At 45.5% G+C, this 17958-nt stretch overlaps 1 protein-coding gene across 4 annotated transcripts in view; it reads right to left on the bottom strand.

The window, feature by feature from the left end:
- The window catches only part of CDYL (chromodomain Y like), a 250499-nt gene that overhangs the window by 13995 nt on the left and 218546 nt on the right, over nucleotides 1–17958 (bottom strand). For all 4 annotated transcript variants that reach the window (XM_004753643.3, XM_004753645.3, XM_045067029.1 and 1 more), the window contains 2 exons: nucleotides 1802–2058; nucleotides 486–658 (listed from right to left, as the gene is read on the bottom strand). In XM_004753643.3, coding sequence (XP_004753700.1) covers nucleotides 486–658; nucleotides 1802–2058 — 430 coding nt within the window. The remainder of the gene's footprint in view (nucleotides 1–485; nucleotides 659–1801; nucleotides 2059–17958) is intronic.

Here is a 17958-nt window from a genome sequence, read left to right as displayed (position 1 = left end):
GCTGGAACTTGGGATGAACTTGAACAAGAATGTGTATGACTTGAACTAAAACAAACTTTCATGTGCTATTATGGAATCAGCTTGTCATAAAGCCTAGCCAATTTCTTTCAGAGTGAAGCAAATGATAAGTTATTATGTGAAAAAGAATGCATCTTTATTTAAGAGCTGAAGACAGGGCGCGCTCATAGTACAAATAATGGAAACTCTGGCTATATGCTATTGTACACGCTAATGATTAGAACATTCCCTGAGTGCTCACTGGGTTTGAGCCAGCCTTGAAATCAGTTATTTGCTCAAGGCAAGTAGTAATTTATGCCAGACCCACAGAAAAGACAGATGATTTAATTAATTTTGATACTAGTGTCTCTCAGTGGAGGAGGCATGCATTTTACTCACAAGGCTTGCTGGAGCCTGTTCCACCAGGATGGGGATGCTCTGAGCAAGACACTCAAACCAACCGTTAAAAAAACACCGTTTGGGCATACCTGATAGCTTCCGCCATTTTAGTGCTTTCTCTTTTCCTGTCATCTGTTAAACGCCGGATAAAATAAATAAAGTCGAGACCGCAACAGAAGACGCTGCCCACCGCGCTGAGCAGCACGAGTTTGCTATCGTCGGCGGCAGCTGTGCTGAGGGCACTCTGGACTTCTTTCATGACCTGGAAGTCACCAGAAGATACAGTGGCAAAGAGGATTTCTGATACGGAATCCGAAAAGCATTTGTTCCTAGACCTTCTGGACCCAGAGAAAGTACAGTCTAAACCTGATACTGTTTCCCTAGATCTATCACAGTTTAAAATAATTCACAAACTTCTTTTCTGTAAGCAGAGACTGGGAATGTGGGACGGGGTAAGTTACAGGACTAATTATGAGGAGAGTATAACTAGAAAGACACTCAAATCCGAGTTACCTAGTATTCTAGTCGTTGGGACTCTCAGCAGATGAGGCACTTTACACAGGATATCCACTTGGCATTTCTACAGTTTGGACAGCAGGTGGCACATTCAACCAGTTGAAAGAAACTAGGATTCCCTACTTTTTTTTTTTTTCCCCCCTTTAACACCAGCCTACTACGCTTGGGACAGAAACCCCGGAAGTTTGGTGCATATAAGCACATTAGCACGGAGGCATTTTAGAAGGGCACAAGAGCACTGAAAATGAGCTCTAGGAGACATTTATAAATAACCAATGAAGGGACTTGCAGTTTAAAGATGTCCCAGGGACCCCTGAAACGGTCTGTCATGAGACCCTGGCCAGACATACACATTTCTTGTCTGGAAATGAAGCTGCTCACAAGTGGAAAACAACTACCAGAATGTAGAATTTTAAGAAGGCACAGCAGGAGTTCCAATAATTCCCATCTTAGACGGTTTCGTGTTTCTGAACCCATCTCCCGGGACCCCTGAAAGCCAGCTTTGCCAGGTACTCCCGGCAACGTACAGAGCCCAAGTCCCTGGAGCGGGAACCACGTTCCACGAGCATCGATGGTGACACCCTCCGAAGGGCCTGGGACCCCGGCTGTTTTAACCTTGTCTGAACAAAACCAAACAGAACAGCCCCACTCTGCAGCAAGGGGGCGAACCCCACGCGCGCGCGGCCCAGTGGCACTCGCAGGTGCAGTGGGGTCCAGAGCAAGACCGCCCCGCCTCACCCCTGCTTCCTATCGTCCAGTGGGGGGCTGTGCAATGGTCCAGAAGGCGAGTTACAAAGGGCACAACGAGCACCGAGACGGCAAAGCAGGCCCCAGATACAGGGGCGTGGAGAAACATGAAGCACAAGTCAGCCCGAGGAGCGTCTCTCACCTCTGGGTTTAGTGAGTTATTCTCTGATGACTTTGTTGACAACAAGATGTGGGTGAAGCCATCCTGCTTCCTGACGACAATATCTCTGTATCTGTAGGCACTTTCTGTTTGCCTCACACTGAAACGCAACCGCTTGTCAAAAGGCTGGTCTCTTCTGTCGTCAATAAACTTCCTTTTCCCGGCTGTCACTCCTGTAACAGATGTCTGTATGCTGGTTGTTCCGTTGGCTGTTAACGCATCCATAAACGGGGACGAACCTGCCAAGAGTTTGAAATCACAGTGGTCTGTGATGTCCAGCTACGAAGTCCCTCCCCGCTGTCGTCTCTGAATCGGGTAAAAGCGCCCATTATGAACCCATGACTTAATGTAGTAAAAGCAAAGCTGTTAAAAAGTCTACTTCTATTTTGTATTTTTAAAAGATTTTATTTATTCATTTGAGAGAGATAGAGAGATAGGACGAGAGAGAGAGAGCTTGCACAAGTTGGGGGTAGAGGCAGAGGGAGAGGGAGAAGCAGGCTTTCTGCAGAGCAGGCAGCCCAACGCAGGGCTCGATCCTAGGACTCCAGTACGACCTGAGCCGAAGGCAGACGCTTAACGACTGAGCCACCCAGGTACCCCTAAAAAGTTTGCTTTTAAAGGCATTTGCTTTCCTTCAAAGTCTGACAAGCAAATCACCCTCTTGCTTATCTTGCCTAAAAAATAAAGAAAGAAAGTACTTGCTGAAAAGAAGCTATGAAACTTGAGACCTCTCAAGAATGGGATTAAAAAAGAATGGGTCTCATGAAGAGTCCCTGTTCCAAGCTTGAGAAGTTGAAGGAAAAAAGGAAATTGGTTCAAGAAAACATTATTTGAGCCAAAGCTATCTGCCCTTCAGTTGACATTTCTTTTTCTGAATGCAGGACTGATGTGTCCAGATATGTGACCACCTGTTTCTGCTGGTCCGTGGGTGGTGAGGCTGTGGCCACCACGGCAGAGCCTCCACCTCCACTCCGTGTGGGGGCACTCAGCCTTTCAGGAGTTCTTTCTTCTGATGCCCTGGGATGTGACGGCTCTCTGCGCACCCGTCCCAGGTCCACATTTTCAAACAGGCTTCTAAGTACAATTTCAAAACAATTCTCTTTCCTGCCTCATACACTGTTCTGCTTATTTTCCCTCCTATGTCAGTTCCTCAGCATCAAAGTGGACGCTGTGTCTGAAACATATGGTCTCCTGAACTTAGTATTTCTTAAACTAAAGGCAAGAGATTCATTTAATGCTCTCCTAGAATTATCAGGTTACGTCAGAGTAAGAATTCAAGTATTAATAAATAATTACAGTCCTATTCATACGAATTGTCTGAATATTATCTCACCTGGTGATCAATATATAGAGCCTTCGGATAGGAGAAGAAAGGGAAAGAAATGGAAGAAAACTGGATCAAACTTTACTAACAACATTAGCAGAGGTTCTTGGAGGGGAGAACAGGAATGACCAGGTCAGAAATATTTCCTCTACAATGAAAGAAGATAAGCCAAGGCCACCAGAAAAGACTCAGGAATGGACATCGGGAGAAGTCAAATATCTCCTTGGTAAAACAACAGGACTTTCAATTGGTAGAAATACTTCAGAGGTTTTTAAAAAAAAAATTCAATTTTTTAAAATTTTGAAGAGGCTATATAATATGTGCATATATATGGTTCAAGAATCTACAAATGCAAGAAGATCTATGTAAGAGGCCTCCCACTAACCCTGCTCTCCATCTGCCCAAGACCCCCACGCTCCAGTTAGCTAGAAAAACCCGTGTCTGGTTTCCTAGTATCCTTCCATATTGATGTATACACAAGCAAGCAAGAATAAAAAGATTTCCAACCCCCTTCAAAAAACACAAGTGGTAGTTCACTGACATAGTATTTTGTCCTATCCTGCTTTTATTATTTGACAGTATCTTAGAACTTGTCTTAGTGGGTCAGTTTCCTTGTTCTTTTCTAAGGCTGTGTACCAGTCTGCTGAACGGATGTTCTAAAATCCACTTTACCGATCCATACTGCAGGACATGCTAACATTACCTTGGCCGCCCTCATTCCAATGCTGGCAAGTATTTCCAATTGAAAGAGCATTTGATAAGCTGCTGTTACGAGGAACACAGGGTGTCCTAAATCTTTCTGAGGAGGCTAGCAAGGATCTTTTTTAACTTTCAACCTGTCCTCCATCAGAACCTTCCCGATCTGTGTTCTCTCTGTCCACCATCCTCGACACACTCCACTGTAGCTAGAGGCAACAGGACCAGATAACTTCTTGAGTAAACAGGGAAATGGCTCACAGATGACCCTGAAACCATTAAGCCTGGGTGCCCAGGAGATGGGGCACCACAGCGGAGTCTCATGTAGCCAGAAGCTTCATTTTATCCACAGATATTATTTAGGTGTAGATGCTCCAGAGATCAGAGTGGGGGCTGGAGAAGTCGGGTGGAGATGGGTCCTTGGGGGCTGGCGCCCAGAAGTGATGGCTGAATCGAGAAGCAGGAGCTCCAAACAGGAAGCATGAGGAGCGAGCCTGCTGCTGAGCCACGTGCAGGACCAGGAGGCAGTGGGGAAGCAGGAAGGCAGTGAGAGGCTCCCCTCAAAGGAAGGGGAAGCTGCTGTGGCCATAAGGACGTGTCGTAGTAGCATATGCCCCAGTGAGGTGGAGGAGAAATGAGAAGGGGCAGTGGGAGGGGAGGTTAGAAGCCATTAATAAACTCGGGCAAGCAGTGTCACTGCAGTGCTAAGGGTAAGGGTAAAAAAGCCAGGCTGCAGGATACAATGAAAGACAGATAAAAGTTGTTAAATAAGAAAGCATACATATTCAAGTCACAAATCCGTTATCATGCTGTTTTAAGGAGCGCAGAGCTACAATGGCCAGATGAGAAGATGTGGACTGGAGGCCTGGACTGCAGACAACCATGACTTCCCTGCCTGAACAGAGCCCACAGGGGAGCAGTCCCGGGCAGAGGCGCAAGGTGGAGGCTGCCTGACTCAGAGGTGAAGGGTGATGTGACAAAAGCAAAATGAGTGGGGACGGGCTGGAGGCTGCGGTGTGCCCAGGAGGAGGGGTTCTTGGACATGACACAGGCCAGCGTGCTTGGAACAACAGGTGAGAGTGTCCAGGATCTTGAACAGTTACTAACCCCGAACTGAATTAATGGGCACACACATTAATCAGAACACAGTGAGAAGGACCCAGCAACGCAGGGGAAGGGCTGGGGGGCTGCATTCCGCCAGGACAAAGCCTGCTGATTTTGGACTGGCCCCTTGCCCCCTCAACTGCTCCTGCTTTCCTCAGTCTCTTTTCTTTCTCTGTTTAAAAGGCACACATTCCTTAACTCTAGAGGCAGATTTCTTGGTGTCTTCTTTCCACAGAAGCGGGATTTCCAAGCTATGGGATCCATGTTGCCTTCATATGCTTCACAAAAAGCGCATTCTTTTCTTTGAGGCAACAGGTTCTTCGGAGCTATCCGTGGTTCTGCAAATGTGGAAATGGACTGGTGCTGGCTCATGCTGACCAAGATTATTGGACTTGGCCTTCATCTCCCTGTTCAAACTGCCCTGACTCACTGGTGCCATTATAGTCCCTGCTGATTTCAGGCCCTGCGATCTTGCCAGGGCCTCAACTACCACACTCACCCCAGCAGGGCTCCTGCGACCCTCAGTTATCTCCCTCTGAGGTGTGTGACATCTTACTGTGCCCTTTGTGGGTAGAGAAGTGTTCACAGCAGGACTGAGTCTCCAGATCAGACTGCCAGCATTAGCTGGGTCCTGACAGCCACTCCCCTCCCCCCATTGTCATTTGTGTCCCCTAGCCCCTCACTCATGACAACCCACCCATGGCAGTCGTTCAGTCATTCCGGGTTTGTGCTCACCTCAAAGCCTTTGTACTTGCTCCTCCCTCTGCCTAGAATGTCCTTCCCTAGAGCCTCCAATGGCTGGTTCCTCCTGCTCACCTGGACAGCCGCAGATGAGCCTCTGTGGAGCGCCCCTCTGATGTGGGCTCCTCCCGGCACCAATCATGTCACCTCGTCTGTTCTCCTCACAGCCCTCCTCACCAAAGGAATGTCTTCCTCAGCTGATGTTTTATTCCTGGTGTCGATGTTGTTGCCGTACTCCACTGAGCTCCGTGACAGCAGGGTCCCTGTCTGTCTCATTTGCTAATGTACCCTCAGAGCTTGGAACACTCAATATTCACTGAAGAAATGAAGGGAAGGGCCCTTCAGGTCTCATCAGCCCAGCTCCCTCCATGCAGGGATGAGAAGCTAAGTGGCCTGCCCAGCGTCACACGGCTGATCACCTGGTGCCAATCTGGGGACACTCTAGGGCAGAATCAACTGCTAATGACCAACCTAAAAGGTAAACACTGAGATTTCGAAAAAAATATCCTCCACAAGGAAAACTGTGGGAAAATTTACTGTGACTCCCTAGACCAACTGCTCTGAAGACAAAGAGGGAGCAAATGTTCTCAGTGAGCAGCGGACGGCTCCTTCAGGACCTGGGTTCAGAGACCACTAACTGCCTTCCTAGGATTTATTTGTTCCAGCAGGGAACAAACCCATTTCAGTGCCTCTCCTAATAAATGGTATTCTTTTTTTTTTTTTTTTTTTAAGATTTTATTTATTTATTTGTCAGAGAGAAAAACACAGCAAGAGAGGGAGCACAAGCAGGGAGAGGGAGAAGCAGGCCTCCTGCTGAGCAAGAAGCCAGATGTGGGGCCGGATCCCAGGACGCTGGGATCATGACCTGAGCTAAAGGCAGACACTTAACAACTGAGCAGCCCAGGCACCCCTAAATGGTATTCTTTTAACATGTTTGCGCTCAAAAGAATCCCTGCAAACATGTGTTTGTTAATCTGTTAGAATTCACTGCTTCAAAAATCATGTCTCTAAAAACGAAATGTGCCTCCTGCTTCCAAACGTAAGAAACAGCAGCCATTTCCTTACTTGCCAGCAAGAAGTAGAAAACTGAAAAAACAAACAAAAAACACCCCCCCCAAACAAAACAACAACAACAACAAAAAACCCCACCCAATAACTGTTTCAGACACTGGACAACAGGCAGGGCAGAGGCCTGTTTCCAGCATGAAGAGGACGGAGCACGGTGAGCCCAACAATGTCCCAGGCTTTCTGCCTGGAGGCCATTTCCACACTGTAGGTGCAGGCAAGGGACACTGAGAGCAGCCTAGCAAAAGTCCTAAAATCAGGAAGAGCCCAGGAGGCTCTAATTAGTGGGGTGGGGTACTGAAAAGGAGGGAGCCACACAGAAAGCTCCAGAACTGCCTAGGAGATCCCCTCGAGTCTTTCCTGAACACCAATCTGAGTATGCACGAGGCGAAATGCCACAAGACTTGGCAGACAACAACTTTCGAGGAAAAAATTACCTATAAGCCATATAATTGCCAGAGTGCACACGGGGCTGGGAGCCGGCACCAGCCAGGGTGGGAGAGACTTTACTGAACAGCCGGGGCGCTGGGTTGAGACCCCGGAACAGGCACATACTATTAGTAGAACTCATCCAGCTCCAGAACAAAGGATACTCTGGAACTACACTAACAACCCTTAAAAATAAGCATTGAAAGGATCAAACTGATTTGCAAGTAAGAACTGGCTGTCAGAACAAAACTATTTTGTTTTATTTTAAAAGATTTTATTTATTTATTTGACAGGGAGAAAGAGTGGGCACACAAGCAGGAGGAGTGGGAGAAGGAGGAGGAGACATGCCGCTGAGCAGGAGCCCTATGTGGGGCTCAATTCCAGGACCCCAAGATTATGACCTGAGTTGAAAGCAGATGCTTAAAGACTGAGCCACCCAGGCACTCCCAAAACTAACAGTTTCAAAAGCATAAAAACCAGGACCAAAATATAAATGTCCCAACATTTAGGAGCCAAATAATTAGACATAAAAACAAGCAGAAAAATCGGATCTATGCTCGAGATCAAATGAATTTAATAGAAAGAGATCTACAACTGAGGGGTGAGTGAGTAACAGAAAAGGACATCTCCTAAACTGTTATAAATTCACCTCAGTGATAAATCAGCTCAAGTGTGCTCAAGAATTTAAAAGACAACATGAACACAGGAATTTCATTAGTATGTGAGACGCCACCTTGAGACCCACCGCCAGATTCCATCCAGAATGAAGCACAGAGAAAAAAGAAAAACCAGAGTAGAACCCAGGTGCCCTGAAGGATGACAGCAAACAATCCAGCATATGTAAAATCGGAGGCCAAGAAACAGGGTGTGCATGTGTGTAAAAAAATGTGCAGAAATAATGGCTAAAAGTTTTCCCTATCTGATGAATACCAGAAGCTTACAGACCCAAGAAGCTTAATATCCATCAGGATAAGCACAAGGAAAACAAACGTAAGGTACATCATAACGTGTAAAAGCTAATGATAAAGAGAAAATCTTCAAAGTAGCGAAAGAGAGAAAAAGACCTAACAGGCAGAGTAACATAACAACCACCGCAAGTTTATCTGTGAAAGCGGAGCCGACAGTGGAAAAGGCACAGCATCTTCAAGTGCAGGAAATAGGGGCGCCTGCGTGATCAGCGGAATAAGCATCTGCCTGGCTCAGGTCATGGTCTTGGGGTCCTGGGATGGAGTCCCACGTTAGAATCCTTGCTCAGGGGGCGCCTGGGTGGCTCAGTAGGTTAAGGCCTCTGCCTTTGGCTCAGGTCATGATCCCAGGGTGCTGGGATCAAGCCCCGCATTGGGCTCTCTGCTCCGCAGGGAGCCTGCTTCCCTCTCTCTCTGCCTGCCTCTCTGTCAAATAAATAAATAAATTAAATCTTTTAAAAAAAAAAAAAAAAAAAGAATCCTTGCTCAGTAGGGAGTCTGCTTCTCCTTCACCCCCTGCCTCTCCCCACCGCTCATGCGCTTTCTCTTTCAAATAGAACCAAGTGCAGGAAGTAAAAAATAAGCATATAGCACACATGTAGCATATTCTGTCCTTCAGAAACGAAAGAGAAATAAAAACTTTTCCAGGCAAAAGTGGAGAAAATTGGTAGCCAGGAGACCTGCACTACAAGAAATGGTAAAGGAAGTTTTCCAAAGCAAAACAGAGCGCAGGCAGAAGCTTGGACACACACGGAAGAATGTGGAGCACCAGAAGTGGTAAACACACAGGTAAAAGTAAACCCACACAGACCGCAGGTTACATTTAATAAATGAGAGTAGGAGGCGACAACTGGCCTCCTCACAAACCACACCCACCTAACCAGAATGAGTAAAAACCACTCTGTGTGCACTACGTAAATATAGTGTCCTCAAGAAATGGACAACTCTCTGGAAAAATATGAATTCTCAAGACTGATCTCGGATGCAACAGAAACAAGGAGAAAGAATAACTGAGTAAAGATAAAAGAAAGAACAACGCTGGAAAGTGCTTTGGTGCTGGGCATGGTAGGAGCCATGGAGTACAGAGGAAAGTGGCTTCAAAGCTCGGAGGAGAGGAAATCTACCAAATTCATTTCATGAAGAGAATTTAACTCTGATGTCAGGGCTGGACACTGATGACACAAAACAAAACCACATGTCAATTTTACTTTAACCACATGCCCATTTTATTAACACCAAATATTGTAAAGCAATCTATCTTTTCTTGAGTTTAATTTTAACAGACTTCCAGCTGCAACCTCGGTAGCTAAGATTTGGCTGGAAGACAAGCTAAGACATCTCTGAAGAGAACGGTGAGTGATGCGCACCTTGCTAATTGTATATATTTAGAGCTATTCAGGGCATGGCTTTAGTGCAGAAGATGACCAATTAGAATTAACCTACGTCTAGTTCCTGTGATGACAATCTTACGGCACGAAAGAGAAAGAGAAGTCGGTATGGATCATTCAGTTAAGTGGTGATGAAAAACCAGGCAATTTAAACTGTCGATTTATGTCTTTACTCAAAATAAAACACAGACACACAGAACAGATGAGCACAGAAAAATTCATTTGAGGGAATAAAAAAACACCAAAACACAAAAAACTGATCTCACAAATAAAAAATGAGACCATCTTTTCTACCTACAGATTAGGGAAATTTTTTTTTTTTAAAGATTTTATTTATTTGAGATAGAGAGCGCGTGCACAGGAGAGAGCATGAACAGGAGCGGGGTGCGGGGGCAGAGGGAGGGGAGAGAGAAGCTCCCCGTGGAGCAGGGAGTCCAATGTGGGACTCAATCCCAGGACCCTGGGATCATGAACCGAGCTGAAGACAGATGCTCAACTGAATGAGCCACCCAGGCACCCTAGGAGACCTTTTTAAATATGGCAGTTAGATCAGGACTGGTGGAGAGCACCAGTAAATGGATATACTTTTACAGAGCATTTTTATAAGGTGTGTCGATCCACCTCTGAACTTTTAATTCCACTTTTAGAATTCTAACAGAAGAAAAAGAAATTAAGATGAGGGCATGTTTTTACATATAAAAGCTATTCAAATTATTTTTAAAATAGAGAAGCTGTAAAGAGCGCTAACTTTAATAGTTAGGAAATGGTTCAATGACCAAGGAGAAACACATCCCTCCCCCAACACAGCACTGGGATGTTCGTGAAGACTGTTAAGATCCAGGTCCGTAAGGGTGTTCTGGAAGCTACCATTTACATTACAGGCTACATATGCCAAGCTTTTAACATAAATCTAATTTAATACATTGGGGGACATCTGAAAGCGGGGCTGTATCTGCAGATTTCTCAAGCTTGTGTTCTTTTACTTCGTTATTCCCAAAAGTATACAGCACAGAAATGAAAATGAATGCTACCTAAAGGTATATGTAAGTGTAATCAACAATCTTTACATGCAAATACACAAGAATGTTAGTAATGGTTCTTCCTTCGTAATAGAGATATGGGTGATTTTTAGATTCTTGGTATTTTGTAAATTTCCACAATACACTACTGACATTAGGATGGGAACTACTTAAAAACAGACTATAGCAACCAAAATCCAAACAAATATTTCTGGGATATTATTTTTAAATAGGTAAAGATTTATTAGTATTTCTCTAAGCATATTATAGTTTAGAGCTGTTTAATCAAAAGTTGGTAAATGTGATATGCTAAGGCTACAGTATGGGTCTGAGTCACAAGTAAAGTTCTAAACCAGCTGTTACTTTCTTTAGTCTACAGTTTCAGAGGAAACACTACAGTGTCTACAGAATTTAACCCTCCTTTACAGTTTAATGTTTCAAAACACTGTCCCCTACACTTACTAACCTTAACCTTATGTAACCATACAAATGCCTTATCACTTAATTCAGATTATATAATCTGCACACTGAATTCATTAACAGGAAACTTTCCCAATGAACGTGGAAGTAAAAGGGAGGCTTTAAACATCCGTATCCCCTTTTTTCCATAACACATTAAATGAATAAACACCTTATACATAATTATTAAAGTCTCTTTGCTCCAATTCCTTCAAATTCAGGTCCCTGTCTGTAGGATCTCTGACTCTAAGGCCATACAAGTCTGAGCGGTCTCGTAAAAGACAGTAACGTATGGTCAGGCTGCAATAAAGTTTTGCTCCAACACAACTGATATATTAGGAACAACAGTGAGCACACTGCAAATTTCACCTTCTGTTTATGCCTGATTTTTTGTGGAGCCTGTTGAATGCACAAGCACAACTCAGGTGACTCTAGCTCGGCAGGAACACACAGAACACACTTCCACCAGCCCCCTGGCTTTCTGTGTGCTTTCAAGATGCCCCTTCCGCTGCCTCACAGTAACCCTTCCCACACCCCCTCCCACCAGCAAACTGCATGTCTCTTACATGATAAAGTAACACCTTTATCATAGTATTTATGTTTTTCTTAACCATTTAATAGGTCAAACTGCAGTACCACTTTCATTAGGGTCCTTCCTATTTTTAAATATGCTAATGACACAGTTTGTGAGTGCTGGGCTCCTATCCATTTCCCACCTGAGCCCGGTGGTTTTTAGGGCATGATTTCACATGGTGTGGTGATTTTTGGGAAAGCACACTCGCATTATAGCAGAACTGGCTGTAAGTTTTCTCTCCACTGCTCAGTATCAAAGTCATTCTTTTTGCCTCAGTCAAGAAAGAACTTATTCACAGCCACGTTTTAGACCTGGGCTTAAAAATAAAACCAACAATTTGCTTCAAGAGGCCACACATAAACCAACAAGCAACTGCCCAGTGGGGAATTCGATGGAAATGCGCACCATCAAACTCCATATTCAGAGATCTTTGGTATTCATGAGTCCAATTCTTCCAGGAGGAACTTCCGATGCCCAGCAGGGGCTCTATCCAAATGTTCCCTCAAAGTGCTTGGACACTGTTGTCCCCACCCCAAAGGAGGGCATCTACCACAGCAAAGGGCCCCAAGACTGCCGGAGCTGAAGGAAGATTCTCCAGCTGGGGAGAGTGAGGTATTGTGTGTCTGTGTTCCAAAGCCCTTAAAACTGGGCTCTGCTTTCTCTGTGCGATCTACTCCTTTGTTCTCCACAGCACGTTGCTCCCCAATTCCACCCCCCCACAAATCTGTCTTCAGAGCTTCCTGCTCACTTTCAAGCCAATTACACCCCTTTTTGTTTCAAAGAGCAACCCCGACACCACAATCCTCCCCAGGAAACCTGTGTTTAAGGACACCCCAGCCGACCTCCACAGTGGAGGAACTCTTCCTCCCCTGCAGATCACATCTGGGTCCACGGCCACATCTTTCCTGTCCCACTGTCACTTAGCGGGAACATCTAGTCCTCACTTGTCAGCCTGCAGGAGGGTTAGGGGAGTGAAAACGGTCTTTTGAATCTGTCAACAATTGTCCTCCTGGGACTCGCAGCCTAACTAGACTCTCCCCGGCAGGTCCCTCCCCCACAGGACAGGTCCCCTACTGCTGGAGGGATGCGTCTGATGACCACCTGCAGCTCTGGATTTGGGACTCCCAGAGACGGAGTGCGAGCTCACTTTATATCACCACTGAGGCCCCTGAATACTGTGCTTGGGGGTGCTTATTTTATTTTATTTTTTAAGATTTTATTTATTTATCAGAGAGAAGGAGGGGGAGAGAGCGAGCACAGGCAGACAGAATGGCAAGCAGAGGCAGAGGGAGAAGCAGGCTCCCTGCTGAGCAAGGAGCCCGATGTGGGACTCGATCCCAGGACGCTGGGATCATGACCTGAGCCGAAGGCAGCTGCTTAACCAACTGAGCCACCCAGGTGTCCCCGGGGGTGCTTATTTTTGTACACTGTATTAGGACAAACCCTAATTTAGAAATGTAAATTAGCCACTGAAGGCATGGAGCCTCTTCATCACATACATTTAATATAATCAAATTGAAATATAAGAATCGGTATCATTAAGAGTAAGTCTGGGGGCGCCTGGGTAGTTCATCAGTTAAGCGTCTGACTCTTGGTTTCAGCTCAGGTGACATTCTCAGGGTTGTGAGACTGAGCCCCGTGATGGACTCTGCTTCTGCCTCTCCCTTTGCCCCTCCCCCAGCTTGTGCTTGCTCTGTCTCAAACACATCTGTGTGTGTGTGTCTGTGTTTAAACATTTAAAAAAATTTGTCAGTAAGAGAAAGAGGGACAGAGCATAAGTGGTGGGGGTTGGGGGTGGTTGGGGAAAGGCAGGCAGAGGGAGAAGCAGACTCCCCGCTAAGCAAGGAGTCTGATGTGGGACTCAATCCCAGGACACTGGGATCATGATCCAAGCCAAAAGCAGACACCCAACTGATTGAGCCACCCAAGCATTCCTCAATAAATAAAATGTTAAACAAAAAAGGGCAAGTCTGTTCATTTTTTTCCTTTCTTTTAAGATTTTATTTATTTATTTGACAGAGAGAGTATAAGCAGGGGGAGCAGCACAGGGAGACAAGCAGACTCCCCGCTGAGCAGGGAGCCCCATGTGGGGCTCAATCCCAGGATCCTGGGATCATGACCTGAGCCAAAGGCAGATGCTTAATGCTGCAGATCTGTCCAATTTCTGCTGCACACACATCTCCCCTGTCCCCTATTCATTCCCAGTGTTTGGCTATGCTGGGGATGCGCTGGGCATCCATACCAACCGGGCCCCGGCCATGTGTTCTAGTTATTAGGTATTGCAGCTCCAGCCTCTGGACCCCAAAAGATGGTAACAAGTAGCACAGCAAACGGGAGGAAGGCCAGACTGTTCTTGGTGACTAGTACCACACTTTCCATAAATGTGCTGAAAACCACAGCAATGTTCTGCCAGATGAGCTGCTTGCCTGGGCCAGGCGAAACTGCCAGAATCTTCCATGATCCTAATGCCTGAGGCAGACGCCTTCTTACTCCAGCTGTTGCAGGAATTATCGTCCACGCTGGGTCTAGACAAGAAGGTCCCTTTCTCCTAATCATTTCAGTATGGCTGCCCTATACCTAGACTGATCATCACTTCTGGGGTTCTTTGTTGAGGGGTAGACAGGCGGGTGGGTACTGTGTGACCTTCCCCCCCTTCTACACAATGGGGCTTTGCAAGTTCTGGGACACGAAATCCATCTTGTGCCTAACGAATCAGTATTCACGTGTTTAGAAAAGAGTAGGAGACACCAGAGACTGCGGCCTAGAAGCAACCCGGAGCCAGCTGATAAAATGTGTGCCTTACCTCGGGCTGCACTGGACAAGTCTGGGAAGGCTGCCCAGACTGCCGAGACCCTGCTAAGCAGCAGCCATCCAGACAGAAAGCATGGGCAGTGCTTCTGGCCCTCACAAGGGGTCTCCCTCACAGCCCCAACCTGGATGTGGTGTCGCCTGTTGAACCCTCCGGCACATGTCACACTGGGCTATGAGGAGCTGACTCCCCCGAGGAGGCCACCTCTGGGCCTGGACCCCAGCCTAGCACGTGACTCTTGGGTAGCCTCTGATAAGTGAAAATATCTGAGATGCAAGCGCACACCCATTTGATCTACAGGCCTTCCGCTCTCTCAATAGTGAGGCCAAGGTCTCCCCTCCCCGGCCCAGTGCCACCCTGTGTGGCAAGACACTGGGTCACAGGCCTCTGGGGGTCCCGTCTTCCCTCACTTGGCAATGGGAAGAAGGGCAGAGGCATTCTCATCCTGCACACTCACAGCCTGTTTGCGAACCCCTCATCAGCCCTTCCCCTGCATTGCTCTCTCGACTCGCCTGATTTTTATAGTGATTATTTTATATCTTGACCACTCCATCAGCCTCACTGCTCTGCTGGTTTCTAGTTTTGTGACCGTACACTAGCCACGGCCATCTCTTATGGCCACAATAGCTTTCCTCACACCCCAAGAACCTCATAACCCAAACTTAAATCAAAACTTATCAGGTGAACAATTAAGGTTTTCCTTAAGCTGAGGCTCTTCTGCACCTCTGACATCACCTCCTAAGAACTAATCAGGCACTCTGCTCCAGGTTCCATCACGACCATTTTCATCCTAGCTATTTTTTACAAAGATTTTGTTTATCTATTTGACAGAGAGAGAGAGAGAGAGAGAGAGAAGGAGAATGAGAGAGAGTGCACAAGTAGGGGGAGCATTAGGCAGAGGAAAGGGAGAAGCAGGCTTCCCGCTGAGCAAGGAGACCAAAGAGGGACTGGATACCAGGACCCTGGGATCATGACCTGAGCTGAAGGCGGATGCTTAGCCACCCAGGCGCCCCATCATCCCAGCTCTTTAATATGAGCTAGAGCCACGCTAGTGGCCGAGCGGGCTCCAGAACTTTGTACTGTGAGGCTACTGGCACAGTACTAGCACTCAGAAAAACACATTCCGAATAATAACTCATTCTCTAAAGAGCAAGAGGATACTTAAGAATGGAGGCTGCATAAGAGGCATTTTAGTCCGTGAAGCATACAAATTATCTCCCTGAAACTACTAAGTAACTCACGAATGCTAGAAATATACTCAAAGCAGATGAATGAATGGAAAACTGTGAAATGAATTAGTTAACAAAGCTGAGAGTACGCAGAATTAGGAAGCATTCTGAAAATCAACAGAAAAAAGAACATAAGCTATGGTTTCTTCAATTAAAATCATCCTGAGCAATAATTAACTTCCAGAAAGAACCAACCTAAAAATATTAGGTATGAAAAAGCAATGAGGAGACTTAAAAGGAAATACTATTTTGAGATAAAAAGTAGCAATTAATGAGACTACGTAACTTTAAATAATGTTAATGTCAATTTTCTAAAACCTATAAAGGATCAGCCTGATTAAACCAAGTAATTATGAAGCAGGATATTCACAACACTATAGTCTTCAATATGGGAATTACACTGTTTTGCCATTGGTAGCAGGGGTTCTCAACATGACTATGAAGTAGAATCATGAAGCAGGTTTTTAAAAACATGCTCCTCGGACCACATTCCCAGCTCCCAAGGGTTTCCGGGAGTGGAGCACTGGTGCGTTTCCCGTCTGACGTTGATGCACACTGAGGGCTGAGGACCTCGACTGTCCGGGTAATGGGTTTGCTGTCTTCCACTGATGTAGCATCATGATGGATACTATGGTCTGAAACAGGATATTCAGGGTAACCCAAAGGAAAGTGTATAAGTCAGAAGATGGAGACTGAATTAGCAGTGATATTTCCTCGAAATCAGAGGAAATGGGTCATTTAAAGTCTAAATAATGGAAACAAATAAGGAAATGGGAAACAAAGAAAAATAGTATGTGATACAGGAAGTAAAGAACACTGGGAAGGACACAGGGAGATGCTAAAACAGATGAAGAAGGACATTAGCAATGTAGAGAAACTCAAAATACTCAAAGATACTCCGCATGACTGGTTTTTCTCCAATAATGAATTTAGCGAGTAAGTCAGAGGAAACAGTAAAAACTCAGGATCTGGAAACCAAAGAGGAGTTTTCAGGTGCTGGTCAGTATCGACAAGATCATACTGCTTTCCTCTTTAAAGACTGCATTTCAGGAAACATGCTCACAATTTCACAGTTCGGTAACCTCAAATAGCCTAATGGTCGGTTCTTATATTACTCATACTTATAATTTTTCAGTTAGTATCATCTAGAAAAGGTAAAATATCCACATTCCAATTAATTGTCTTCTCTCAAAATGGATTTCTTACTCACTGACCACTGTTTCTAACTTTTCTCTTATTCTTCACCAAAAGTGAGAAGGTAAACCCAGCGATCAATCATAGTAGTCTCTCAGAAGAGGTAAGCAGAGGTCAGAGAAATAAATGGAGGCAGAGGGACTTTGGGGGCTGCAATATGGGGCATGTCACTAAATCCCCCCTTTACGAGATGAAAACCCAAAATCCAGAGGGCTTAACAGCCGTCCTGAGTCACTGAGTGGTGAGTAGGCAGAAAGCTCAGATCACACTGAGCTCTGTGCACTATGTGCACAGATGTGGTCTCCACCATGCCTCCCTGGCTGCTGCCAGAAAGACACACATGTGGAAAGATAAAGAGTGTGGGTAAATGATGTACATGAGTGATTAGTGACAATGACTGTCTTAAATGTCTTCCAGAAGGTGAGAAACATTTCCAGTAATGTTGTTTAAGACTTCACAGAGTTGGCTTTTAACTGGCTCGAGTACTTTTGCACTTAGTAAGTGCTCAATAAATAGGTGTTGAAGATAACTTGTAAAAAAAAAACCTAGAATACGGCATATTCGGGTACCATGCTATTAGAGAAATGGATGGCCAGATACAAATTCAAAGGTCTCTAATGAAGGGCTGCGTTAAAAAAACCAAGATGGAAAAGAACTGGCTGAAATCAGCCTTTTAAGGGTTGTACCAAGTTAAAAAGAAAATGGACTGAATGCTGGAGGCAGCGGAGGAGGCTGATAGGGGATGGGGATCAACAGCTCACCTACCTGTCTTGAACACCTAAACATCCAGCCTAGGAAAAGAGGAATAGGAAAGGCTTTCCAAGGGGCCAGAAAATGTACTCCAAACCAGTTGGAAAAGAAAAGAAAAGAAAAGAAAAAAAAGGAAAAGAAAAGAAAAGAAAGGACTGTTATTGTAACTCCCAACACATGTCTGATCAACTACTTGTTCCGTTGTAAGGCCTCATCCTAGAGTTGTCAGGTTACTCCCGGCACCCACCTGGGAGGAATTTTCTCCCTCAAAAACAGGGAGAAAATTGTGCAGTGAGTCTTGTTATATGGGCAGAAGGATGAATTAGTACGTAGTCACCACTAATGTTCCTCGTCCTGCAGAAAGTATGCTGGGGAAGTGACAGCCCTCACGGT

The sequence above is a fragment of the Mustela putorius genome, unplaced genomic scaffold (genome assembly GCF_011764305.1).
Source record: "Mustela putorius furo isolate JIRA1106 unplaced genomic scaffold, ASM1176430v1.1 tig00003870_pilon_pilon_pilon, whole genome shotgun sequence".
In the NCBI taxonomy this organism is placed as follows: domain Eukaryota; kingdom Metazoa; phylum Chordata; class Mammalia; order Carnivora; family Mustelidae; genus Mustela; species Mustela putorius.
This window is presented reverse-complemented; position numbering and strand designations above follow the sequence as displayed.